The sequence below is a fragment of the Oncorhynchus clarkii genome, chromosome 10, assembly GCF_045791955.1.
Source record: "Oncorhynchus clarkii lewisi isolate Uvic-CL-2024 chromosome 10, UVic_Ocla_1.0, whole genome shotgun sequence".
Taxonomy (NCBI): Eukaryota; Metazoa; Chordata; class Actinopteri; order Salmoniformes; family Salmonidae; genus Oncorhynchus; species Oncorhynchus clarkii.
In genome coordinates, this window is record NC_092156.1 from 9,763,977 (window position 1) to 9,787,209 (window position 23,233).

A 23,233-nucleotide genomic window follows, 5' to 3' on the forward strand; every position below is an offset into this window, starting at 1 on the left:
GTGAAGAGAGTCACTTTTAGACCTGATAAAATGTGCTTCTAAGTGATTTGTGAAGCCTCGGTATTGGCTTTATACCTCTCTCACTGCCTGCTAGCTGTGTGGGGACTGGCTGACTGACTGACAGACTGCACTGACTGGTCTGGTCTAAAGGGGCTGACTGACTGACTGACTGGTCTGGTCTAAAGGGGCTGACTGACTGACTGACTGGTCTGGTCTAAAGGGACTGACTGACTGACTGACTGGTCTGGTCTAAAGGGGCTGACTGACTGGTCTGGTCTAAAGGGGCTGACTGACTGACTGACTGGTCTGGTCTAAAGGGGCTGACTGACTGACTGCACTGACTGGTCTGGTCTAAAGGGACTGACTGACTGACAGACTGACTTACTGTAGTGGTCTGGTCTAAAGGGGCTGACTGACTGGCTGAATGACTGGCTGACTGACGGGCCAGTCTGCGACTGTTTTCTGGGCCTCAGTAAAGACGGATGGGTTGCCTCCCTCAATGTTCCAATATTCCGTCTTGCACGACTGTACACGTTTTGGCATCAATTTGGACAATCACTCACTCACTCACTCACTCACTCACTCACTCACTCACTCACTCACATAAGAGCTGTTGAAATCAGAAAGCCTTGATGCTCCTCGTCACATCAACATTCAGCATGCAGAGATCCTTCACGTGCTCTCGCACAATTGATCACATTTTCATTGACTTTCCTGCTCTACATTGAAATAGGTTATTTTATTTGCAGAAATGACTGTTTATTGTGGTGACATTGTTGAGTGTGTTGTGAAGTAGCCTTAAGAATGGATGTGTGAGGACTAAAGAATAGACTGTTCCAACATAAAGCAACAGTTAAATGGAGCCCTGCTTCACACCGGTTAGTCTTTCCATGGTAAGTCATTGATCATTCCCTAGTCCTAGTCTGTCTGCTAATGCGGACGGAAAATAGACATTTTTTACAAGCACTCTCCAGAACCAAAAAGGGTTATTCGGCTGTCCCCATAGGAGAACCCTTTGAAGAACCGTTTTGATTTCAGGTAGAACCGTTTTGATTCCAGGTAGAACCGTTTTGATTCCAGGTAGAATCCTTTTGGTTCCAGGTAGAACCATTTTGATTTCAGGTAGAACCCTATTTGGTTCCAGGTAGAACCGTTTTGATTCCAGGTAGAACCCTTTTGATTTCAGGTAGAACCCTATTTGGTTCCAGGTAGAACCGATTTGATTCCAGGTAGAACCCTATTTGGTTCCAGGAAGAACTGATCTGGTTGTTGTCATTTATGGGCCTAGCTGGGACACGTACAGGACTGGCCTTTATGACTGGGACACGTACACGACTGGCCTTTATGGCTGGGACACGTACAGGACTGGCCTTTATGGCTGGGACACGTACAGGACTGGCCTTTATGACTGGGACACGTACAGGACTGGCCTTTATGACTGGGACACGTACAGGACTGGCCTTTATGACTGGGACACGTACAGGACATTCGTTTATGGCTGGGACACGTACAGGACTGGCCTTTATGGCTGGGACACGTACAGGACTGGCCTTAATGGCCACGTACAGGACTGGCCTTCATGACTGGGACACGTACAGGACAGGCCTTCATGGCTGGGACACGTACAGGACTGTCCTTTATGGCTGGGACACGTACAGGACTGGCCTTTATGGCTGGGACACGTACGGGACTGGCCTTTATGACTGGGACATGTACAGGACTGGCCTTCATGGCTGGGACACGTACAGGACTGGCCTTTATGGCTGGGACACGTACAAGACTGGCCTTTATGGCTGGGACACGTACAGGACTGGTCTTTATGGCTGGGACACGTACAGGACATTCCTTTATGGCTGGGACACGTACAGGACTGGCCTTTATGGCTGGGACACGTACAGGACATTCCTTTATGACTGGGACACGTACAGGACTGGTCTTTATGGCTGGGACACGTACAGGACTGGCCTTTATGACTGGGACACGTACAGGACATTCCTTTATGACTGGGACACGTACAGGACTGGCCTTTATGACTGGGACACGTACAGGACATTCCTTTATGACTGGGACACGTACAGGACTGGCCTTTATGGCTGGGACACGTACAGGACTGGCCTTTATGGCTGGGACACGTACAGGACTGGTCTTTATGACTGGGACACGTACAGGACTGGCCTTTATGACTGGGACACGTACAGGACATTCCTTTATGACTGGGACACGTACAGGACTGGCCTTTATGACTGGGACACATACAGGACTGGCCTTTATGGCTGGGACACGTACAGGACTGGCCTTTATGACTGGGACACGTACAGGACTGGCCTTTATGACTGGGACACGTACAGGACATTCCTTTATGGCTGGGACACGTACAGGACTGGCCTTTATGGCTGGGACACGTACAGGACTGGCCTTTATGGCTGGGACACGTACAGGACATTCCTTTATGGCTGGGACACGTACAGGACATTCCTTTATGGCTGGGACACGTACAGGACTGGCCTTTATGGCTGGGACACGTACAGGACTGGCCTTTATGGCTGGGACACGTACAGGACATTCCTTTATGGCTGGGACACGTACAGGACTGGCCTTTATGACTGGGACACGTACAGGACTGGCCTTTATGGCTGGGACACGTACAGGACTGGCCTTTATGACTGGGACACGTACAGGACATTCCTTTATGGCTGGGACACGTACAGGACTGGCCTTTATGGCTGGGACACGTACAGGACTGGCCTTTATGACTGGGACACGTACAGGACATTCATTTATGGCTGGGACACGTACAGGACATTCCTTTATGGCTGGGACACGTACAGGACATTCGTTTATGGCTGGGACACGTACAGGACTGGCCTTTATGGCTGGGACACGTACAGGACTGGCCTTTATGGCCACGTACAGGACTGGCCTTCATGACTGGGACACGTACAGGACTGGCCTTCATGGCTGGGACACGTACAGGACTGTCCTTTATGGCTGGGACACGTACAGGACTGGCCTTTATGGCTGGGACACGTACGGGACTGGCCTTTATGACTGGGACATGTACAGGACTGGCCTTCATGGCTGGGACACGTACAGGACTGGCCTTTATGGCTGGGACACGTACAAGACTGGCCTTTATGGCTGGGACACGTACAGGACTGGCCTTTATGGCTGGGACACGTACAGGACATTCCTTTATGGCTGGGACACGTACAGGACTGGCCTTTATGGCTGGGACACGTACAGGACATTCCTTTATGACTGGGACACGTACAGGACTGGTCTTTATGGCTGGGACACGTACAGGACTGGCCTTTATGACTGGGACACGTACAGGACATTCCTTTATGACTGGGACACGTACAGGACTGGCTTTTATGACTGGGACACGTACAGGACATTCCTTTATGACTGGGACACGTACAGGACTGGCCTTTATGGCTGGGACACGTACAGGACTGGCCTTTATGGCTGGGACACGTACAGGACTGGTCTTTATGACTGGGACACGTACAGGACTGGCCTTTATGACTGGGACACGTACAGGACATTCCTTTATGACTGGGACACGTACAGGACTGGCCTTTATGACTGGGACACATACAGGACTGGCCTTTATGGCTGGGACACGTACAGGACTGGCCTTTATGACTGGGACACGTACAGGACTGGCCTTTATGACTGGGACACGTACAGGACATTCCTTTATGGCTGGGACACGTACAGGACTGGCCTTTATGGCTGGGACACGTACAGGACTGGCCTTTATGGCTGGGACACGTACAGGACATTCCTTTATGGCTGGGACACGTACAGGACATTCCTTTATGGCTGGGACACGTACAGGACTGGCCTTTATGGCTGGGACACGTACAGGACTGGCCTTTATGGCTGGGACACGTACAGGACATTCCTTTATGGCTGGGACACGTACAGGACTGGCCTTTATGACTGGGACACGTACAGGACTGGCCTTTATGGCTGGGACACGTACAGGACTGGCCTTTATGACTGGGACACGTACAGGACATTCCTTTATGGCTGGGACACGTACAGGACTGGCCTTTATGGCTGGGACACGTACAGGACTGGCCTTTATGACTGGGACACGTACAGGACATTCATTTATGGCTGGGACACGTACAGGACATTCCTTTATGGCTGGGACACGTACAGGACTGGCCTATTCTCTAAAAGACTTCTGTCAATCCATATCACATCACCAACACACATTTTATTACCACAATTCTGTCATTGTTCCTCTGCGGACAGACAGTGAAACCACAGAGTCGTCGTGTTGTGGTGTAACAGGTGTAGTGTGACGAACAGACAGCATGAAACCGCTACTCCCTCATCCTTCCTGAATACCACACAAATAGAGAGTAGAGATGAGTCAATGACAAGTGTGTTCCCGTGTCATAGGTCAGTGAAACATCCTCCTTTCTATTCTCCCTCCTCTCTTTATTCTCTCTCCTCTCTTCTCCCTCCTCTCTGTTCTCTCTCTCTATTCTCTCTCCTTCCCTCTATTCTCCCTCCATCTCTCTCTCTATTCTCTCTCCTCTATTCTCCCTTTCTTTTCTCTATTCTCCCTCCATCTCTCTCTATTCTCTCCTCTATTCTCCCTTTCTCCTTCTCTTTTCTCCCTCCATCTCTCTCTATTCTCCCTATCTCCTCTCTGTTCTCTCTCTCCTTCTCTCTATTCTCCCTCCTCTCTCTATTATCTCTCCTTCTCTCTCTATTCTTCCTCTATCTCTCTCTATTCTCTCTCTTCTCTCTATTCTTTCTCTATTCTCTCTCTTCTCTCTATTCTTTCTCTCTATTCTCTCTCTCTTCTCTCTATTCTCTCTCTTCTCTATTCTTTCTCTATATTCTCTCTCTATTCTCTCTCTTCTCTCTATTCTCTCTCTCCTCTCTATTCTTTCTCTCTATTCTCTCTCTATTCTCTCTCTTCTCTCTATTCTCTCTCTTCTCTATTCTTTCTCTATATTCTCTCTCTATTCTCTCTCTTCTCTCTATTCTCTCTCTTCTCTCTATTCTTTCTCTATATTCTCTCTTCTCTATTCTTTCTCTATATTCTCTCTCTCTTCTCTATATTCTCTCTCTATTCTCTCTCTTCTCTCTATTCTCTCTTTTCTCTCTATTCTTTCTCTATATTCTCTCCTCTCTATTCTTTCTCTCTATTCTCTCCTCTCTATTCTTTCTCTCTATTCTCTCTCTATTATCTCTCCTTCTCTCTATATTCTTCCTCTCTCCTCTCTATTCTCTCTCCTCTCTATGTATTCTCTCTATTCTCTGTCTATTCTCTCTCTCTATTCTCTCTATTCTCTCTGTCAATATCTCTGTCTATTCTATATATTCTCTCTGTCTATTTTCTCTATTCTCTCTCTGTATTCTCTCTCTCTTCTCTCTATTCTCTCTGTCAATATCTCTGTCTATTCTCTGTCTATTCTGTCTATTCTCGCTATTCTCTCTGTCTATTCTCTCTCTCTCTGTCTATTCTCTCCCCTCCATCTCTCTCTCTCTCTGTCTATTCTCTCCCCTCTCTCTCTCTCTCTCTCCTCTCTCTCTGTCGATTCTCTCCCCCCTCTCTCTCTCTCTCCTCTCTCTCTGTCTATTCTCTCCCCTCTCTCTCTCTCTCCTCTCTCTCTGTCTATTCTCTCCCCCCTCTCTCTCTCTCTCTCCTCTCTCTGTCTATTCTCTCCCCTCTCTCTCTCTCTCCTCTCTCTCTGTCTATTCTCTCTGTCTATTATATCTATTCTCTCTGTCTATTCTCTCTGTCTATTCTCTGTCTATTCTCGCTGTCTATTCTCTCTATTCTCTCTGTCTATTCTCTCTCTCTGTCGATTCTCTCCCCCCTCTCTCTCTCTCTCTCTCTCTCTCTGTCTATTCTCTCCCCCCTCTCTCTCTCTCTCTCTGTCTATTCTCTCCCCTCTCTCTCTCTCTCCTCTCTCTCTGTCTATTCTCTCCCCTCTCTCTCTCTCCTCTCTCTCTGTCTATTCTCTCTCTCTGTCGATTCTCTCCCCCCTCTCTCTCTCTCTCCTCTCTCTCTGTCTATTCTCTCCCCCCTCTCTCTCTCTCTCTTTCTCTCTCTGTCTATTCTCTCCCCTCTCTCTCTCTCTCCTCTCTCTCTGTCTATTCTCTCCCCTCTCTCTCTCTCTCTCTCTCTGTCTATTCTCTCTCTATTCTATCCATCTAGTCAACATTCCATCAAGATGAACATATAAAAGAGTAATGGCATGATATGTGTAGAAATAAGAGCAGAGAGAGAGAGATTGAGAGTCAGAGCAGAGGTAGTAGACAGACCTGAATATAGTGGAATTCTATTGAAATGACTAGACGGTCAGACTGAGTAATTAACCAGATGTCATTGGTCTGTCCTGTTTAGTGATTGACTTTGTTCCTCTGTCCCTCTGTGTGTGTCCCTGCAGGCGCGCTGACGGAGTGCTATGATGAGCTGGGGAATCGCTACCAGCTGCCAGTCTACTGCCTGTCCCCACCCGTCAACATGATCGAGGAGAAGAGTGACCTTGAGAGCCTTGAGGTCAGCGAGCCCCCCCCCAGCGAGGGCCAGGAGTGCCAGCTACGCCTGCGTCTGTCTACGGGCCGGGACCTGCGCCTGGCGGTGAGGACCACGGACACGGTGCAGCACATGAAGCGGCAGCTGCAGGCGGTGGAGGGCGTGGCGGCGGCCACCCAGCGCTGGTTCTTCTCAGGCCGGCCGCTCACAGACAAGATGAAGCTGGAGGAGCTGAAGATCTCCAGGGACTACGTGGTGCAGGTGATCATCAGCCAGCCGCCCGCCCCCCTGCCCACCCAGGCACCTCCCGCCCCCACACCAACCACACCCACGTCCATGCCCGCCACACTGCCCCAGGACCCCACGCCCGTAGAGAACTAGTGCCTGGCACCTGGAGAGGGCACGCATGCAGGAAAAGACAGACCACCAAGGGAAGACCAGCTTTTGACAAGTGGAGATTTGGGTGCGGTTGTGAGGCAGACACGTGTCTGAGCAGATGAAGGAACAGTTCTGGAGAACCGAGCCGAGCTAGGTGGTCATGTAAAGTGTTTGTTTAGAGTTGTGTGAGGGTTTGTTAAGCTGTGTGCCCTCCCTCTCTCTTCTCCTCGCTCCTCCACGAGACAGGGAGGTGTTTCTGCAAGGCATGCTGGGATAGCAGCAGGGGTGTCTCTGTGCCTCAGCCAGAGCAGGAGGACTCCGCCTCCGTGACTGAAGACAACCAACCAGGAGCAGCAAGAGACTCCACCACAGGACAGGAACACCTGCTAACCTGGCATTTCAAAAATCTACCTTTTACAAAAACTCTTTAAAAAAAACTTGTCTTGTTTTTAGTGGAAACTGAACAACCAAAAAATAAGATCTGAGGAAACTATAGGAATATACAGTAACAGCCCATGTTGTTACAAACCATGTTCCAGAACCCCCTGCCTGTTCTCCATCTCCTCTGTAGCTTCTAGTCAGCCAGCTGTCAGTCCTTCTATTAACCCCCCCCCCCCCCCCCGTAGTAGCCTTGACCTGACCTGTAGCCTCTTTCTGCAGACGTTACATGTAGCTCTGCCAGTCAACTCGTCCTCCCTCGGGAGCCTTCCTCCCCCGGGAGCCTTCCTCACTCGGGAGCTTTTCTCCCCCGGGAGCCTTCCTCCCCCGGGAGCCATCCTCCCCCGGGAGCCTTCCTCCCCCGGGAGCCTTCCTCCCCCGGGAGCCTACCTCCCCCGGGAGCCTACCTTTTAGTTGTGATCTTGGTTAGTGAAGTTAGTAGACCGTCACTGCGTCAGATTAGTTCCCTTCTCATTCCCCAGTAAACATCCCATTATGTAAACGTGACACTTTCACCCTCCTGTTGTCTATTCATACCTGATATTATCTTAAGATGAACTACCGGAGGTTTCCGCAGAACTTAAAAAACTGTAATGTTGTACAAACTGAATGTGCTGGGATGAAGTGTCCATTGCAAAGTTTTTAATGACATTAATGTTTAGAAATTCTGCTTCACTGTACTTTAAGATACTTATCAGAGCAATGTATTTAGCATTGCGTAATCATTTGTGTGTGTGTAAGAGAGAGAGAGAGACAGAGACAGAAACCGAGAGAGAGACAGAGAGAGTGTACTGCATGTTTGAGAGGGTGTGTTCAATATGTTCTGGTGACAAGAGTCAGACCTTATAACATAGAAGGGGTTACAACCTTAGCAGGACTCTAGGGGTTGTACCGTGGACAGACTAAGTCACACCAGTCGTCTTGACCTTTACTCCAGCAGCTGTTCACACTGACTTCCTCTGCATCTCTCGCGGTGTGTTTGAGTGTGTGTTTTTAAGGTACATTGAGACGTATTCATGAGGAACAAACAATGAATTTCAGAAACCCAGTTGCATATTTTGATGAAATAGAATGTTTTTAATTAAATTGACCAACATTTGTACGCCACAATTTCTGTGTCTCTCTCATTTCATTGGACCAGTTGATGGGAATAGAAGTGGCGCTGGGGTTTCAGTCAGGAAGGAAAAGCAGAATAAATGGAATGGCAAAGTGAACTAGCAGTAGTATAACCTGTCCCATACAGAGGTTTCTGTACATTTAAAAACACGTTGATTACCATAGAAGTAGGGAAGTAGTATTGGGGGTGGGGGTGCTGTCATTTATTTCGCCAATGGGGAGTGGGGGGGACATATATTTTTTGCCCGCGCTGGTGCTATAGATGGATATATCTGCTGATATAGGACTATTACAGTGCACTACTTTTGTAAAAATAATTATATACTATATATGTTTTAATTGTGATTTTTCAGAGGGTGTCAGTACCCCTACTTCCCTCGGCTATGAATCTATCTATAGATTCTATACCAACACAGATGTGAAGAACATCAGGGTAGGGGCGGCAGGGTAGCCTAGTGGTTAGAGTGTTGGACTAACCGAAAGGTTGCAAGTTCAAATCCCCAAGCTGAAAAGGTACAAGTCTGTTGTTCTGCTCCTGAACAGGCAGTTAACACCACTGTTCCTAGGCTGTCATTGAAAATAAGAATTTGTTCTTAACTGACTTGCCTAATTAAATAAAGGTAAAATAAAAACAACAGTCATGTTCAGAAGGAACAAAACATATATATTTTTCTCCTGTTTCGTACCTACTGACCATGACCCCTATTTGGGGTTCAGAGTCAAAGCACACTGGCATTGTGTTGTTGTGGCTTTACAGGATGTTGGCTGTGCAGGATGTCTGCAGCAGAGGAGGAAGACGAGCTCTACACTTCCTTTGTGGGGTTTCCACCCTTTGGAAAGACAATGAAAAACAGGGAAGCAGCTTTGTGAGCGTAGTTCCATATTTCCTCTCATCTGCTGACAGAATACATCCTTTTTTTGCATCACTGTAGAGAGAGATGGACCTTTTGTCCATGTTGGGAAGACTAAATAGTCTGCATGTTTACACAATACACAAATGTATTTAAAAAAATAATCATAATTTAAATATATTTACATAAGTATTCAGACCCTTTGCTATGAGACTCGAAATTGAGCTCCGGTGCATCCAATTTCCATGTTTCTACAACTTGATTGGAGTCCACATGTGGTAAATTAAATTGATTGGACATGATTTGGAAAGGCACACACCTGTCTATATAATGTCCCACAGTTGACAGTGAATGTCAGAGCAAAAAACAAGCCATGAGGTCGAAGGAATTGTCTGTAGAGCTCCGAGACAGGATTGGGTTGAGGCACAGATCTGGGGAAGGGTACCAAAAAATGTCTGCAGCATTTAAGGTTCCCAAGAACACAGTGGCCTCCATCATTCTTAAATGGAAGAAGTTTGGAAACACCAAGACTCTTCCTAGAGCTGGCCGCCCGGCTAAACTGAAAAATCATGGGAGAAGGGCCTTGGTCAGAGAGGTGACCAAGAACCCGATGGTCAGCCTGACAAAGCTCCAGAGTTCCTCTGTGGAGATGGGAAAACCTTCCGGAAAGACAACCACCTCTGCAGCACGACACCAATCAGGCCTTTATGGTAGAGTGGACAGACAGAAGCCACTCCTCAGTAAAAGGCACATGACTGCCCGCTTGGAGTTTGCCAAAAGGCACCTAAAGGACTCTCAGACCATGAGAAACAAGATTTTCTGTTCTAATGAAACCTAGATTGAACTCTTTGGCCTGAATGCCAAGTGTCACATGTGGAGTAAACCTGGCACCATCCCTACGGTGAAACATGGTGGTGGCAGCATCATGCTGTGGGAATGTTTTTCAGCTGCAGGGACTGGAAGACTAGTCAGGATCGAGGGAAAGAGGAAAGGAACGAAGTACAGAGATCCTTGATGAAAACCTGCTCCAGAGCACTCAGCACCTCAGACTGGGGCGAAGGTTCATCTTCCAACAGAACAATGACCCTAAGCACACAGCCAAGACAACACAAGAGTGGCTTCGGGACAAGTCTGAATGTCCTTGAGTGGCCCAGCCAGAGATCCGGACTTGAACCCGATCAAACATCTCTGGAGAGACCTGAAAATAGCTGTGCAGCGACACTCCCCATCCAACCTGACAGAGCTTGAGATGATCTGCAGATATCTGCCAAAGTTGCTTCAACAATGGGTCTGAATACTAATGTAAATGTGATATTTCAGTTTATTTTAAATGTTATTTGGTCAAACATTTCTACAACCTGTTTGCTTTGTCATTATGGGGTATTGTGTGTAGATTGATGAGGGGGAAAAAAACTATATAATCAATTTTAGAATAAGGCTGTAACGTAACAAAATGTGGAAAAACTCAAGGGGTCGGAATACTTTCTGAAAGCACTGTAATTCTGGATATTAAAAAAAGGTTTAAACTATACCAAACTGTTTACAAATCTAACTGGCTTACAGTGCCTTGCGAAAGTATTCGGCCCCCTTGAACTTTGCGACCTTTTGCGACATTTCAGGCTTCAAACATAAAGATATAAAACTGTATTTTTTTGTGAAGAATCAACAACAAGTGGGACACAATCATGAAGTAGAACGACATTTATTGGATATTTCAAACTTTTTTAACAAATCAAAGACTGAAAAATTGGGCGTGCAAAATTATTCAACCCCTTTACTTTCAGTGCAGCAAACTCTCTCCAGAAGTTCAGTGAGGATCTCTGAATGATCCAATGTTGACCTAAATGACTAATGATGATAAATACAATCCACCTGTGTGTAATCAAGTCTCCGTATAAATGCACCTGCACTGTGATAGTCTCAGAGGTCCGTTAAAAGCGCAGAGAGCATCATGAAGAACAAGGAACACACCAGGCAGGTCCGAGATACTGTTGTGAAGAAGTTTAAAGCCGGATTTGGAGACAAAAAGATTTCCCAAGCTTTAAACATCCCAAGGAGCACTGTGCAAGCGATAATATTGAAATGGAAGGAGTATCAGACCACTGCAAATCTACCAAGACCTGGCCGTCCCTCTAACCTTTCAGCTCATACAAGGAGAAGACTGATCAGAGATGCAGCCAAGAGGCCCATGATCACTCTGGATGAACTGCAGAGATCTACAGCTGAGGTGGGAGACTCTGTCCATAGGACAACAATCAGTCGTATATTGCACAAATCTGGCCTTTATGGAAGAGTGGCAAGAAGAAAGCCATTTCTTAAAGATATCCATAAAAAGTGTTGTTTAAAGTTTGCCACAAGCCACCTGGGAGACACACCAAACATGTGGAAGAAGGTGCTCTGGTCAGATGAAACCAAAATTGAACTTTTTGGCAACAATGCAAAACGTTATGTTTGGCGTAAAAGCAACACAGCTCATCACCCTGAACACACCATCCCCACTGTCAAACATGGTGGTGGCAGCATCATGGTTTGGGCCTGCTTTTCTTCAGCAGGGACAGGGAAGATGGTTAAAATTGATAGGAAGATGGATGGAGCCAAATACAGGACCATTCTGGAAGAAAACCTGATGAAGTCTGCAAAAGACCTGAGACTGGGACGGAAATTTGTCTTCCAACAAGACAATGATCCAAAACATAAAGCAAAATCTACAATGGAATGGTTCAAAAATAAACATATCCAGGTGTTAGAATGGCCAAGTCAAAGTCCAGACCTGAATCCAATCGAGAATCTGTGGAAAGAACTGAAAACTGCTGTTCACAAATGCTCTCCATCCAACCTCACTGAGCTCGAGCTGTTTTGCAAGGAGGAATGGGAAAAAAATGTCTCTCGATGTGCAAAACTGATAGAGACATACCCCAAGCGACTTACAGCTGTAATCACAGCAAAAGGTGGCGTTTCAGTTTTTGATTTGTTAAAAAAGTTTGAAATATCCAATAAATGTCGTTCCACTTCATGATTGTGTCCCACTTGTTGTTGATTCTTCACAAAAAAATACAGTTTTATATCTTTATGTTTGAAGCCTGAAATGTGGCAAAAGGTTGCAAAGTTCAAGGGAGGCACTGTAAGGCACTGTATGTTTGATCGTTTACAGTAATAAGGTCAGGTAATTTCCTGCAAGAGGAACTCAGCTGTCAGCTATAAATTATCAGTTGTTTAGCTTGTGAACCCCTGCCCTCATAATATTTTCATACTTTATAAATACATCCTATTATTTGTCAGATGAAATGCATTCAGGAATTTCCCCTGCCCACGTGAAAGCCTGATAGGATGTATTGGTGGAGGGAAAATCAGAGAACATGATCTGATATTACATTTACATTTCAGTCATTTAACTCGTATCCAGAGCGACTGAGGGCATTCATCTTAAGAGAGCTAGATGGGACATAGTAAGTAAAGTAGCTATCAGCAAAGTCAGTGCTAGCGGGGAAAGAAAGTGTGAGTATTAGTTCACAAAATGCAAGGATGTAAAAAAAAACCGTTTTTTTTTATATTAAGCAATATTGTTGGAAGTTTGTTCTCGTCAATGATTATGGTTTTTTTTCACGTTGTACTGGCACATACCAATGATGTACAATAAATAAGCCCTGGATTGCTGATGCTATGTATTGGCCATTAAGAGGCTTTGAAGCCAACGGTCGGCCATATTGGTACTCCCCAGTAGGAGCAGTGCTCCATAGGAATGAATGGAATTCTACAGTATTTCAAGTAAATGTTTCAAGGACAAAATGGCATGTATTTTTTTGTAGTGGGGACAGAAACATTAGAACTTTCAATTTAGCTCACATAATATAGTTTTAAAGTTCAGTTGTCTGTGATAGATTAAACGTGGCAAAAACAAATGTAAACATTAATAAATGCATTTATAGAGCTTCCAGAATATTTTTTCACAACGGTGGGGGAGTGCCAAGATGGAGGTGCAGTGGCTTCAAAACAGCGCCCCCTGTTATCCATCTAGTGTATGTATAAATCATCTGGTACATACTTACACTGAGTGCACTAAACATTAGGAACACCTGCTCCTTCCATGACATAGCCTGACCAGGTGAAAACTATGATTCCTTATTGATGTCACCGGTTAAATCCACTTCAATCAGTGTAGATAAAGGGAAAGTGACAGGTTAAAGAAGGATTTTGTATGTGTGCCATCCAGAGGGTGAATGGGCAAGACAAAATATTTAAGTGTCTTTGAACAGAGTATGGTACACAGGAGGTTGGTGGCTTCTTAATTGGGGAGGACAGGCTCGTGGTAATATCTGGAGCGGAATAGGTGGAATGGTATCAAATACATCAAACACATGGTTTCCATGTGTATGTTGTATGTTGGAACCATTATGTCTCTATGTTGGAACCATTATGGCTCTATGTTGGAACCAGTATGGCTCTATGTTGGAACCAGTATGGCTCTATGTTGGAACCATTATGGCTCTATGTTGGAACCAGTATGGCTCTATGTTGGAACCATTATGGCTCTATGTTGGAACCATTATGGCTCTATGTTGGAACCATTATGGCTCTATGTTGGAACCAGTATGGCTCTATGTTGGAACCATTATGGCTCTATGTTGGAACCAGTATGGCTCTATGTTGGAACCAGTATGGCTCTATGTTGGAACCATTATGGCTCTATGTTGGAACCAGTATGGCTCTATGTTGGAACCATTATGTCTCTATGTTAGAACCATTATGTCTCTATGTTAGAACCATTATGTCTCTATGTTAGAACCATTATGGCTCTATGTTAGAACCATTATGGCTCTATGTTGGAACCATTATGTCTCTATGTTAGAACCATTTTGGCTCTATGTTGGAACCATTTTGGGTCTATGTTGGAACCATTTTGGCTCTATGTTAGAACCATTTTGGCTCTATGTTGGAACCATTTTGGGTCTATGTTGGAACCATTTTGTCTCTATGTTAGAACCATTTTGGCTCTATGTTGGAACCATTTTGGGTCTATGTTGGAACCATTTTGGCTCTATGTTAGAACCATTATGGCTCTATGTTAGAACCATTTTGGCTCTATGTTAGAACCATTTTGGCTCTATGTTGGAACCATTATGGCTCTATGTTAGAACCATTTTGGCTCTATGTTGGAACCATTTTGGCTCTATGTTAGAACCATTTTGGCTCTATGTTGGAACCATTTTGGCTCTATGTTAGAACCATTTTGGCTGTATGTTGGAACTTCGTTCCAGTACGAGCCGTCCTCCTCTCAGCAGCCTCCACTGGCTCCACACCTGTTGTTTATGTCTACTGGTATGGTAATAGGTGCCAGGGACACTGGTTTGAGTGTGTCAAGAACTGCAACGCTGCTGGGTTTTTCATGCTCAACAGTTTCCCTTGTGTATCAAGATCCACATCCAACCAATTTGACACAACTGTGTGAAGCATTGGAGTCAACATGGGCCAGCATCCCTGTGGAACGCTTTCTACACGTTGTAAAGTCTGTGGCCTGACGAATTGAGGCTGTTCTGAGGGCAAAGGGGTTGCAACTCAATATTACGAACACATTCCTAATGTTTTGCACACTCAGTGTACAGTCAGGGGTGTTGAGCTCACAATTAAAACAATTTTATATTTCTCAGGAGACCCAAAACAACACGTGCCACAACACATTCACCCCATATGACACCTCTGCAACAATGGGGCGGCAGGTCAAATACATAACAATCATGTCCCTGAATATGGCTATATGAAGCCGAACAATGTAGTCTGTTATTATGAATTTATCAAATGTGACATTAATTGGATTGTATGACATTGAGAGAGGCCCTCTGACAGCTACAGGGACACCTCAGAGGAAATCATTGGGAAAGATTATAATGCTCTCAGCTCGCCTCTCCCTTGCAATTAGTCTGATGGTGTAATCCACTCCTCTGTAAACGGATGCCATATCTAATCAACATTCCAACGCTAGGCTAATTAGTAGGCCATCTCATCTGGGGGAGGATTCTACTGCTGCTACTGATCTCTACCCTGCATCCTAATGGTTCTAACATAGAGCCAAAATGGTTCCAACATAGAGCCAAAATGGTTCCAACATAGAGCCAAAATGGTTCCAACATAGAGCCAAAACGGTTCCAACATAGAGCCAAAATGGTTCCAACATAGAGCCAAAACGGTTCCAACATAGAGCCAAAACGGTTCCAACATAGAGCCAAAATGGTTCCAACATAGAGCCAAAATGGTTCCAACATAGAGCCAAAATGGTTCCAACATAGAGCCAAAACGGTTCCAACATAGAGCCAAAACGGTTCCAACATAGAGCCAAAACGGTTCTAACATAGAGCCATAATGGTTCCAACATAGAGCCATAATGGTTCCAACATAGAGCCAAAATGGTTCCAACATAGAGCCAAAATGGTTCCAACATAGAGCCAAAATGGTTCCAACATAGAGCCATAATGGTTCCAACATACAGCCAAAATGGTTCTAACATAGAGCCATAATGGTTCCAACATACAGCCAAAATGGTTCCAACATACATCCAAAATGGTTCCAACATAGAGCCAAAACGGTTCCAGCATAGAGCCATAATGGTTCCAACATACAGCCATAATGGTTCCAACATAGAGCCATAATGGTTCCAACATACAGCCATAATGGTTCCAACATACAGCCATAATGGTTCCAACATAGAGCCATAATGGTTCCAACATACAGCCAAAATGGTTCCAACATAGAGCCAAAACGGTTCCAACAGCCAAAATGGTTCCAACATAGAGCCATAATGGTTCCAACATAGAGCCATAATGGTTCCAACATAGAGCCAAAATGGTTCCAACATAGAGCCATAATGGTTCCAACATAGAGCCAAAATTGTTCCAACATAGAGCCATAATGGTTCCAACATAGAGCCAAAATTGTTCCAACATAGAGCCATAATGGAAGAGTCAAAGGAAGCACAGAGTGAGATTAATTCCCCAGCTTGTTTTATGAAACAATTACGATTTTATTTGTCAGGGATCTTTACTGTAATAACACAAACTCAGATTAAGTTAATTCGACTCCAAATGGGTGAATGTCACTGGATAAGATATTCAAAAATAAATCACACAAAAGCGTGTTTAAGTGAAGAAAACTAAAATGAACACATTTGAGATATTATCAGTGTGGATGTGGAATCTTTGTAACCAGTATCCCTTGCTGATGTAACCCATGTGAGAGCTATGTGACTAAAGAGTTTGATAGATGAGGGGGAACTGAAGGGGAACTGAGTGGTAATGTAGATTTGATTCATTCTCCATCAAACATGTATTAAATATATTAAAGGACAATTCATTTTGTGGAAATCCCTGAAAATAGTCTTTCAGAAATTGGACATTTAGACTGAGGTTTTCCACCTGTGGTACAGTAAACCCCTGAATGGCAATCCGCTTTCCCAATCCACTTTCACACTCTTTACCTACTTCCACTTTTTCCTCACAATCTATGAATTCTCACTCGCATGTATAGTTACAAATGTACTATATACAGCTATCAGCTACACATCTAGGAACCCCCTCCACAAAGACAAAGTTCCCTAATGCAGACTACACGACTCAAGTGTTGGTAGATACTAGGTAGGCACATGATTCTCACTTCAACCCACCCATTTCCAGTTCCCTTTAGTCTCTTTGTATTGCTTGGTCTCAGTGTTCTACTTCCTGGGTTGCTATCCTAACCTCAATTCACACAAATGTTCCCTAAAGTCTGGGTGTAAACCTGTCGTGTTATATGGCACAGCTAGGCAACTACATACCTCATCACCATATTGTTTTCATTTACTTTTTTTGTTGCTCTTTTGCACACCAGTATTTCTACTTGCACGTCCTCATCTGCACATCTTTCACTCCAGTGTTCATTTGCTAAATTGTAATTACTTCGCTACTATTGGCCTTTTTATTGCCTTACCTCCTTACTCCATTTGCACACACTGTATATAGACTTTTTAAAATTGTGTTATTGACTGTATGTTTGTTTTACTCCATGTGTAACTCTGTGTTGTTGTTTGTGTCGAACTGCTTTGCTTTATCTTGGCCAGGTCGCAGTTGTAAATGAGAACTTGTTCTCAACTGGCCTACCTGGTTAATGTAGCCTATGGATGTAGCCCACAGTAAGAACCAAGTCATGCCCCTTCAGAAAGAGAAACTAGTGTGGGATATTGGGATGATGTATTCACGCTTCAGTACTGTATAGCAGAGCAGAGGTCAATAGAGGTTTTGTATGTGCTGACAAAGCACATTTCCCTCAGGAAAGAACTGACTTTCATTCATATTTTCATTATAAGGAAGGACAGCTCATGCAGAAATTAAAAAGAAAAAGCACATGCTTCCTGAATCCTGCTCTAGTGAAATGTATTTAGGGGATTTAAGTGTGCACACATATTTTATACTGAACCACGTGGAACCCTAACCACACATCACAATGCTCTCCTGTCCATCTTAGACCAAAGTGGGAATGAGTTCCCCCATACCACTGCTGATGTCACGGGACTTGTGACCAGGTCATTAGCTGATTTCTGGATTGCATCACCACTACATTGGTAGTGACATCAGTCACCATTCCACAGAAAACAGGGCCTTCCATTCAGCAGTCTAGTGCTTACCTTAACTGACTATACATTCTCAAACACACCGATCATCATTTAGACTGATAGGTGATCAGTTCCTCTTCCTTGTCAGGATTCACTTCTGTTCCACTGATCTATAAATACTGCCTGGGTCCACCTGACAATACTACAGCCAGGAGAAACACTCTGCTCACATCTCATTATCAAGGTAAGAAATGACATACTTCTACAGTATAACCTGGTTGATTAAAGTCTATTTAACTTTGTCTGGTTCGGGAGAACGGTCATTAACATTTAGATACAATACATAGACATGAACTTTTAAAGTACTGTTGTTGTTTTGTCTGTCTGCCAGATGAACATGTTACTACACCATGTCCTGTGTCTCATCCTTCACGTGGTATCAAGCAGCCAGTATGAGACAGAGACCATCGAGACTCTCATGCCAAATGGTGAATGTTTCAGGCTATATATAATCTTATCTTTACCCATCTTCTCCTCTTGACATATACACTATCTACTTCTGGTTGAATAACTTACGCTGTCATAATATTCCTATGTCGGGAGATTAATGAAATTCAAACATTTGTGTAAAACAAACGTTCGACATGAACAATGTACTAAAAAGAGTGGTGTCCATGTGGTTCCCAGTGAAGGTGGTGAAGGTGGATCTGAGGATCTTCACTGAGACGCAGGTCCCTCTGCTCTGTGGGGACTCCTATCAGGACACAGAGGTGATCTGGATGAAGGACAGTGAGCGTGAAGGACAAGGGAACCAGATCCAGGTGAAAGTTGAGGAGATGATGGGAGCGAACTACAGCTGCCACAACGCTGCTGGAGACTACCTCAACCACACTCTGGTGCTGGTGCAGGACATACCATCGCCCAACAGAACGAGACGCATCCTGGAGAAGTCACATGATGCAGATGAGAATGGTGTGTGTGTGTGTGGTGTGTGTGTGTGTGTGTTTGTGTGTGCGCGTGTGTGTGTTTGTGTGTGCGCGTGTGTGTGTGTGCGTGTGTGTGCGTGTGTGTGTGTGCGTGAGAGAGATTCCACCCTCTCTCATTCTGTTTCTCTTTTTACCCAGAGTACATAAGATGTTTGGCAAAAAATTACAATGGAACATTTCATTGCTTTTGGAAGAAGACCACCTATCGGACGTCAGCTGTTGTTGCTCTGGTCCAAGTAGGACAGTAAGTCATCAAACATACAGTAGATTAAATACGTATGACCAATGGGCTGATCTCATGTACTGATGGTTACATTATTTGATCTTGTCGCAGGAGTGATGCTAGTCGAAGTTAATACTACAACAGTGCAAACGCTCTCTCCACTGACTCTCCACTGACTCTCCGTTGACTCTCTACTGACTCTCCGTTGACTCTCTACTGACTCTCCACTGACTCTCCGTTGACTATCTACTGACTCTCCGTTGACTCTCTACTGACTCTCCGTTGACTCTCTACTGACTCTCCACTCTCCACTGACTCTCCGTTGACTCTCTACTGACTCTCCGTTGACTCTCTACTGACTCTGTACTGACTCTCCGTTGACTCTCTACTGACTCTCTGTTGACTCTCTACTGACTCTCCAATGACTATCCATTGACTCTCCAATGACTCTCCATTGACTCTCCACGGACTCTCTACTGACTCTCCATTGACTCTCCACTGACTCTCCATTGACTCTCCACTGACTCTCCGTTGACTCTCCCTTGATTCTCCACGGACTCTCCACTGACTCTCCGTTGAGTCTCCACGGACTCTCCGTCTCCGAAGAGCTTTTGATTTGTTGTTATGTTTGAAAATGAGTCTTCTTTCAGAGAGTGAGAAGTCCCAAGGCTAACCAGGAGATTTGTGTCCCTCATCCAGGTTCTCTGGCAGAAACTTCTCCTGCTCCGTTCACAGTGATGGTGCAGGTTTGACCTGTGAGGACCTGGACAGCTGTTCCTTTGCTGAGGAGGTGTCTCGTATCGACCTGACCGTCTACTTCAGGAGCAACTACCTCCTAGAGGACTACACCGTTACACCGTTCTACATACGAGAAATAGGTACAGTAAGGCCAAGGAAAACATGTCCTCCACACTCATTCACTGGAATTAGCATCGTCACATCATTCAGGTTAATATACCCCACATCTCATTCCATCCTTGTTTCATGTAGACATGCTTTCTGTTGTGTAGTACATCATGGGATTCATATGGTCACCGCTTCATCCAATTTGAACCTTCAGTAATATTGGTTCTGTCTGGTCTCCTTCTCTCCCTCGTCAGTGGAGACAGACAAGATCCACATCACCAAGGTGGAGGGGAACACCTTTCAATGGGGGTACCCTGCCACGTGGAGCCTCCCATGCTCTTACTACCCCCTCACATTCCAGGTCAAAGTGGTCCACGCCAGGGAAAGCTGTGACTCTGAAAAACAGGTATAAGCCCATTTTTATACAACAATTTTGTTCTTGAAATCATCAATATCTCGATTTGTGATGATGTCTTGATTAACCATTTAATCTAGTCTGTGATACTATGTCAATCTTTACAATCATTACTTTTACAACATGGTACTCTGTAATTGTGACTTCATACATGTATTAATGTGTAGAAGAACATTGTCACCAGGGATGAAATTCTAAGATGAGGGTACCCTCTCTCCTCTCTTGATATATAGCTCCTTCTAAAGGAAACCAAAGAAACGAAGTTAACCGTCGTTCACAGCTCCAAGAGGTATCGTTTCTGCCTGCGGGCGAAGGATGAACTGGTTGACCGTCCCTGGTGTCAGTGGACCGATTACGAGTGAGTCGTCTTTTTCACCAGCTCTCTAGCTTTTTCACCAGCTCTCTAGCTCTCTAGCTTTTTCACTAGCTCTCTAGCGTTTTCACTAGCTCTAGCTTTTTCTCTAGCTCTCTAGCTTTTTCTCTAGCTCTCTAGCTTTTTCTCTAGCTCTCTAGCGTTTTCACCAGCTCTCTAGCTTTTTCTCTAGCTCTCTAGCGTTTTCACCAGCTCTCTAGCTTTTCCACTAGCTCTCTAGCTTTTTCACCAGCTCTCTAGTTGTTTCACCAGCTCTCTAGCTTTTTCACCAGCTCTCTAGCTCTCTAGCTTTTTCACCAGCTCTCTAGCTTTTTCACCAGCTCTCTAGCTCTCTAGCTTTTTCTCTAGCTCTCTAGCTTTTTCTCTAGCTCTCTAGCGTTTTCACCAGCTCTCTAGCTTTTTCACCAGCTCTCTAGCTCTTTCACCAGCTCTCTAGCTTTTTCACCAGCTCTCTAGCTTTTTCACCAGCTCTCTAGCTTTTTCACCAGCTCTCTAGCTGTTTCACCAGCTCTCTAGCTTTTTCACCAGCTCTCTAGCTTTTTCACCAGCTCTCTAGCTTTTTCACCAGCTCTCTAGCTTTTTCACCAGCTCTCTAGCTTTTTCACCAGCTCTCTAGCTTTTTCACTAGCTCTCTAGCTTTTTCACCAGCTCTCTAGCTTTTTCATTTGCTTTATTTCTTTCTTCAGTTTGTTTTAGTAAATACTTTCTTACAACGTTTAGTTTTCTTAAAACTGCCTTGTTGGTTAAGGGCTTGTAAGGAAGAAGTTCACTGTAAGGTCTAAACCTGTTGTATTCAGCGCATTGGACAAATAACATTTGATTAGCTCTAATACACAGCTTTGTGAGAAGTTTAGGAGTGTCAAACTTTCAGTGCTAAACTGTGCATAGACGAAAGGTTTGTGACCGTCTTTGTACAACAGGGTAAAGCATCACCATAAGAAACATTGACAGGTATGATGGCTCAACCTATAACATTTGAATAGCATGTTATTTCATCATAATTCTTCAGTTAATGTGACGTTTCTAGAAAATTCTGATTTCTTTCTCTTCATAGTAAAAAGGAAAACCCACCCAGATGACAGACAACATACCATCACTCAGCTTCAACCATCACATCCAAATATGTCTCGTCACTGAATAGATATTTGGTTTTACATTATACCGAAGAGTATAAAATGCAATGTCGTATATTATGATTGTTGTAATTCGAATGTAAGGAAAGTTATTTATTAATTTGCAATAGTTCTGAAATGTAACCATGATTTATGTTATTTATCTTGTATGTTTCATTACTGTAGCATGAATATTTGTCTAAATAATGAAATAGATAGAAAAAAATAAAAGCCCTGCACGCAGATACATGCCCCTGCTCATTTGTTAGCCATACATCTGAATCTGAAAATCGTCATTTGTATATTTTTTTAAATGATTACTTTGAGGCACTAGAATGAGTTTATTTTTTACAATGGTTACACTAATGTAACTGACTGTATAATAATCAGACTGGTAAAAGGAGCTTTTGTAGAAAATATTTAATTTACAGTTGGGATATGTTCACAGCAGTGTCCACTTGTTAAAACATGTTCATGTTGTCTGACATAAATCATCACATTAGTTGTGTCCTGTTGTGTAAAAAATGAGGAAGCCACGTTATTTGTAAAAGATGAGGAAGCCACGTTATTTGTAAAAGATGAGGAAGCCACGTTATTTGTAAAAGATGAGGAAGCCAAGTTATTGTGAAGAAAACTGAGGTAACAATATGACAAAACCGACAACTAAACCAATAATAGGTTGAGTCTGTTAGATGACAATGTAATGTAAATGTTGAGCGGATTCACTGCAGGTGGGTTGTACGTTTTAACATTCAAAGATAAAAAATAGAAACAATAAAAACATGTTTTAAGTGCTGCTGCTTAAACAACAGACATGATTTAGTATTGTCAGTCATCCACGTGTGTATTTCAGTGTCTGGGATGCAAGGGTAGATATACACAGCTTGTTAAATGTCATTGTAAATAACAATTTGTTCTTAACTGACATGTCTAGTTAAATAAAGGTTGAATAAATGATAGTACCTTCATTTAACAACTGAAAGCATATTTATACATTCACCTTTGATACCCAACAAGAAGGTAACAAAACATTGTTTACAAGAAAACAAAGTTGTAAGGAAGTCTGTGTAAAATAAATATTTGACAATCCAAAACAGATAATATTTTAAACTATGTAAACCCCGACATGTATTCGTTTCCTCTGATAGCAGTTGATCTTCAGCTTATTGCATAACTCTGCAAGATGGCGTGAGAGAATGAACGCTCTAGTGTTACTGCCAAATGGATAAAGCAAATGGAAGCAAATATTGAATTGCTGTTCCTTTTAAAAGAGAAAACTAGTAAGGGATAAAAAGCTGTCTGACTCGATGCTCTGAACCATATCCCTTCTTCCAACTGAAAATATACAATTCTATTTACAAATAAACCTCATAACACCGGAGAACTCTGATCTGACTTTAGTGTCT

The 23,233-nt window shown here is 44.0% G+C and overlaps 2 protein-coding genes across 2 annotated transcripts in view; both read left to right on the forward strand.

Moving 5' to 3' along the window:
• Positions 1–8,437, forward strand: part of LOC139417993 (ubiquitin domain-containing protein 2-like) — a 64,987-nt gene extending 56,550 nt beyond the window's left edge. Inside the window, exon 3 of the mRNA XM_071167047.1 lies at positions 6,426–8,437. Coding sequence (XP_071023148.1) covers positions 6,426–6,895 — 470 coding nt within the window. The 3' untranslated portion in view covers positions 6,896–8,437. The remainder of the gene's footprint in view (positions 1–6,425) is intronic.
• A 9,642-nt stretch (positions 8,438–18,079) lies between these two features.
• Positions 18,080–22,068, forward strand: LOC139419422 (interleukin-12 subunit beta-like). Its single transcript, XM_071169369.1, has 9 exons — positions 18,080–18,116; positions 18,264–18,360; positions 18,560–18,844; positions 18,997–19,102; positions 19,781–19,959; positions 20,182–20,333; positions 20,576–20,700; positions 21,636–21,666; positions 21,770–22,068. The coding sequence occupies exons 2-8, from the start codon at positions 18,264–18,266 to the stop codon at positions 21,661–21,663; spliced, it is 972 nt and encodes a 323-aa protein (XP_071025470.1). The 5' UTR covers positions 18,080–18,116; the 3' UTR covers positions 21,664–21,666; positions 21,770–22,068.
• Positions 22,069–23,233: the final 1,165 nt, after the last annotated feature.

Excerpts from the sequence above, each read along its gene's own strand:
- LOC139419422 (XM_071169369.1), top strand. The coding sequence starts at position 18,264 with ATGAACATGTTACTACACCATGTCCTGTGTCTCATCCTTCACGTGGTA. Across the intron at positions 19,103-19,780 it reads GCTCTGGTCCAAGTAGGACA|GTTCTCTGGCAGAAACTTCT; the intron begins GTAAGTCATCAA and ends TCCCTCATCCAG. Across the intron at positions 20,701-21,635 it reads TGTCAGTGGACCGATTACGA|GGTAAAGCATCACCATAAGA; the intron begins GTGAGTCGTCTT and ends TTTGTACAACAG.